We start from the raw sequence: 4,184 nt of genomic DNA, 5'->3' as shown, positions 1-4,184 counted from the left end.
CAGCAGCTGCGCGGCCAGCCAGTTGTCCCCTCCTTTGGGGACCACTTTTGGGGTGTGCCAACCAAGGGCCTTCACCAGGAGGGGAGTTTGGGGTCTCTGGCTGCGTCAGGGGAGGCCGCTGAGCACTGACAAACTCATTCTGCTGGTGGTTCTCAGTGGGGCAGCATCCCCTGGGGGTGACAGACTCTGCACAGCTGCTCCTTTAACACCCCGGCAGTTTCCAGTTTCCCAGTGCCACTGAAAGGAGGGGGAACAAACCCAACCCTTCCCCACTAATCAAAACCAGGCCTGAAATTAAGAAAGCGGCTTGCGTTCAGCGCCCCCGCTCGCGGGGAGCATGGCGTTAGCCAGCCAAATGTCAGAGCTCCTATTTATGGAAAGCAAGAGCCCTCCTTTTCCATGAAGGAGCGGCGAGGCGGGGACCCAAACAGCATCCGTGCAGCACCGGAGGTGGCTGAATTTGCCCTCAACACTCACCAACTCTGGTTTTGGTTTGGCTGAGTTTGGGTTTTTATATATATACTTTTATTTATCTATGTAAAGCACCTATCACAGTATCGATAAACATTTTTTGGAACCACTCTGACTTTTCATGGCCTGGCTGCCTGGAAGGTGTAAAACACCATCTCCCCACCGGCCACAAGCAGAAGAGCCGGTCCCTGGCTGTACCAGCACGCTGGGCACTTGGCAATGGGGCGGAAAACCATCCCAGTATTTGTCCCTGGAGGACCCATCCCCTCTTTGGGACAGTAAATCATCCCATTTCACAGTCCGAGTGCCCGGCGCCGCTCCTGGAGGAAGCTCAGCAAGGATGGGGCATCCAGTTATCCCCTCTTACTGGTGGAGGGATGGAGCCAGCTCGCTCCTGGGCTGGGCTCGGACCTGCCCAGGCTGGGCTCGCTCTGCCGCAGCTGGCGATGACCGGATCCTGCCTGCAGTGCTGAGCTATTGATTTGCTTTTGGCTCCATCAGGCTGGACTAAAAGCCTCTGCCTTCCCCTTCCCTCCCTCGATGCTTCGCTTTCCCATCGCTCTCCCTCCTCCAGCCAGCCCGCGTCCAAGCGGCGAGAAATCGGGGAAGCGTTTTCATCCCCATGAATGCAGCCGGTTACGTAAGAATAATTGGGATAAATGAGCTTATTTATCACGGCCCGTTCCATTTTAGCGGGGTCCAGGGCGATCGCCGGGTTGGGTTACGTAAAAGCCCGCACAGAGCATCTCATTGTCCGGCGGCGGCCATGCGGGATGCGGGAGGTGCCGGTGGAGAGGAGCCGAGGCTGGGTGAGGAGGGGATGGGTGGCTTGGCAGAACTGGGAGGAAGACTGGGGGTTTATTCCTCCACGTGTTGGGAGGAAAAATCCATTTCTTCATTCCCTAGCCACCTCCTGCATCCCTAAACACCAGGCTTTAGGGTATGGTCTTTGGGGTCTTCCTATAGCTATCTAGTCTTTCACCAGTCCTTCTCCGCAGGAATGGGGGCTGGAAACTCACCTCCTTCCTCTTCCTCACCCCAGGAGGTGAAAACCTGACCTTGGAGCTGGGGTTCAGGTGTGTCTCCTGGACAAACCCAGGGGGCAGCCAGCGAACACCTCCCAGCCGGCCGGTGATGTGGGTGTTGTTTGTTGTGCCTCCCAAACCCTTTGGAGATGCCTCTGGGTGGGATTCGGTTGCCAGCTGAGATTTATCTGGTGAGGAGCAGTGCTTGGTGGGCAGTGGGGGAACACAGAGGAGCTCTGGGGGGTGCCAACGTCTCCCCTGATGCCGAGGTTCCCTGTCAGACTGTAGGGCAGATGTGGGGACCCGGGGAGCATCCCAGTTTCAGGAGAAGCTGGGGAGCTGGGTGGGCTCGCCGGGGTCTCCCCGACACGAGCACCGGAGAGCTGAGCCAGTTCTGGGCAGCATTTCAGGTGTCCTCAGACAAACTGCCCAAGAAGGCAAAGCCTGGAGAAGAAGAGGAAATCCCCAAATCCAAACAAACACAGAAGGAAAGAAAAAAACCCAACAATTGGGTTTTGGTTTCTGTTTTAAAATGCTGAAAACCTTGAGAATGCCCCAAGGTTTGGTAAGCAGGACATTCCTGCCGTGACCCTCTGGGCCCAGCCCAGCAGATCAGCATGGACCCCGGCGCCAGTTACGCCGTGTTTTGGGGAGAGCTGGGGATCCGGCGGAGCAAAGGCATCTTCCAGCTTCAGCACCCGGAGCTCTGGAGCCCCTCGGCACCGGATCTCATGGGAGCTGGAGGATGGGGGAGTTCAAAGAGCAATGGGGCAGGGTTACTGGGAGAAAAGGAGGGCTGCAGAGAGAGAGGCAGCCTCTGGCTCTGGGGCTGTGTCTGAGCCGGGCTATTTCTTTGGCCTGGCTCCGATGTGAATAGCTGCATCCTCTAAATGCAGAGCCTGAAATCGCCCCAAAACACCCCCCTTGTCCTGGCACCGTGCTCACCCCAGCTCTGCTGCACCCGTATCTCTCATCCCAGGCCTCTCTGGGGAAGGGGGTGATGCGGGGTCCAGGTCAGGGTCTGGGCTGCACTCACTAACCATCCCTCCCCCCCTGGTTTTATCCTCTGTGGTACGCAGGCAGCTTTGTCTACTTCTGAATGCAGAAAACATCTTCCACTCCATGGCAGACATACTCCTTCGGGAAGAGGACCTCAAGTTCGCCTCCACCATGGTCCACACCCTCAACACCATCCTGCTGACGTCCTCTGAGCTCTTCCAGCTGAGGAACCAACTGAAAGACCTGAAGACCCCGGTATGGGCAGCAGGAGCAGGCTGAGCGGCAGGGGGGGACGTACTGGGGGTGGCAGCCACCTGGGGACATGTCTTGCTGCTTGGTCCCTGCCTGGCAGGTCCCAGGGCTGGGCCCCAGGGTGGCCCCTTTGTTCCTCCTCTCTTCAGGAGTTGAGGAATTCTTGGAGGACATCAGTTTTTCTACCCCCTGGATGGGAACGGGCTCCCGGAGCCCTTGAGCAGCTGCCACCTCCCTCCCTCCGCCCTGACACAGGCCAGGGGACAGGTGACAGCAGGAGCAGAGCCCCCCGGTCACTCAGCTGTCCCTGCTGGGAACGTGCTCACAGGGTTTGCTGAGCAGCTGCCCCCGTTGCCGGCGGTGAAGGGCAGTGATGCAGTGGTGTCCCCTTGGCTGGGCCAGCTGCCGTCCCCCAGCCCCTCATCGTGCAGTCCCCAGGGCCACCCCATCATGCTGCCACTCCGAAACCTGCCTGCTCTCTGTCTCACAAGGCTGATGGGCTCGCGTCAGAGCCAGGTGGACTTGGGGGGTCCAGGAACATCCCTTTGTGTCTGGGCGGCACTGGCACCAGCGCCTGCACACCTGAGGGGTTGGTGTCGGGGTCCCGGGGCTGTCTGCACCACATTCTTGCTCCCGCTGGTGACCCGACCCCAACAGCTCCCTCTTTCCCCAGGAAAGCCGTAACCTCTTCTGCTGCCTGTACCGGTCCTGGTGTCACAACCCCGTGACAACCGTGTCCCTCTGCTTCCTTACCCAGAACTACAAGCACGCCTACGACCTCATCCAGAAATTGTATCCTTTGGGGGCTTTCTGCCAGGCCGGTGGCCAGGCTGGCCTCTGGTCCCTCTGTGGCCACCAAGGTCACCTGCGGCCCACCCCAGCCTCCTGCCTGCAGCCCATCATGACCGGCAGCCTCCCTGCCATGCGAGGGCAGAGCAGCCAGCTCCCTTCCCTTTGGATCCTCCTTATTTTTTGTGATGTAAAAAGAGGAAAAGCCGGCGCTGGCTGAGCCCTGACCTTCCCATGCCCAGGAGGGGAGGCTCCTCAGCATCCTCTTCCTCCCAGGAAGACGAAGGCTTTGGCCTGCTGGCCCAATGAGCAGGCAGCGCCTGGCACAGTGCAGTTCCCGGTGAGCTCACCGTCTGCCTGGAGCGGAATTATTTTCCTGTGCCGGCAAACCCCGAGCCCCCCTGAGTAGCTTTCCGTATGAAGAAGCTTAATAAAGCGCTCGGGTTCGGGGCTGCTCCCGCTTGGCGTTGCCTCGGTGCCATCCCCACAGACCAGGGGGGTGAAAGCAAGCGTCCTCCCGTGTGCCGTCCTCCTGCCTGCTCTGGCTTTTTTGGGCAGCCTGCCTTTTTCCCTGTCCCTGCCTGCTTGTCCCGTTTCCTTTCATCGTCCCTCGGCTGCCCGCAGACCCTTCGGCCCTGGCTGTTCCCT

The 4,184-nt window shown here is 59.3% G+C and overlaps 1 protein-coding gene across 1 annotated transcript in view; it reads left to right on the top strand.

Annotated features, from left to right (window-relative positions):
- The window catches only part of VAC14 (Vac14 homolog (S. cerevisiae)), a gene marked incomplete at its 5' end in the record, with an annotated part of 32,379 nt that overhangs the window by 24,041 nt on the left and 4,154 nt on the right, over nucleotides 1-4,184 (top strand). The window contains 2 exons of the mRNA XM_010161137.1: nucleotides 2,576-2,750; nucleotides 3,421-3,607. Coding sequence (XP_010159439.1) covers nucleotides 2,576-2,750; nucleotides 3,421-3,607 — 362 coding nt within the window. The remainder of the gene's footprint in view (nucleotides 1-2,575; nucleotides 2,751-3,420; nucleotides 3,608-4,184) is intronic.

This window comes from Eurypyga helias, unplaced genomic scaffold (genome assembly GCF_000690775.1).
Source record: "Eurypyga helias isolate BGI_N326 unplaced genomic scaffold, ASM69077v1 scaffold15351, whole genome shotgun sequence".
Lineage (NCBI taxonomy): Eukaryota > Metazoa > Chordata > Aves > Eurypygiformes > Eurypygidae > Eurypyga > Eurypyga helias.
This window is presented reverse-complemented; position numbering and strand designations above follow the sequence as displayed.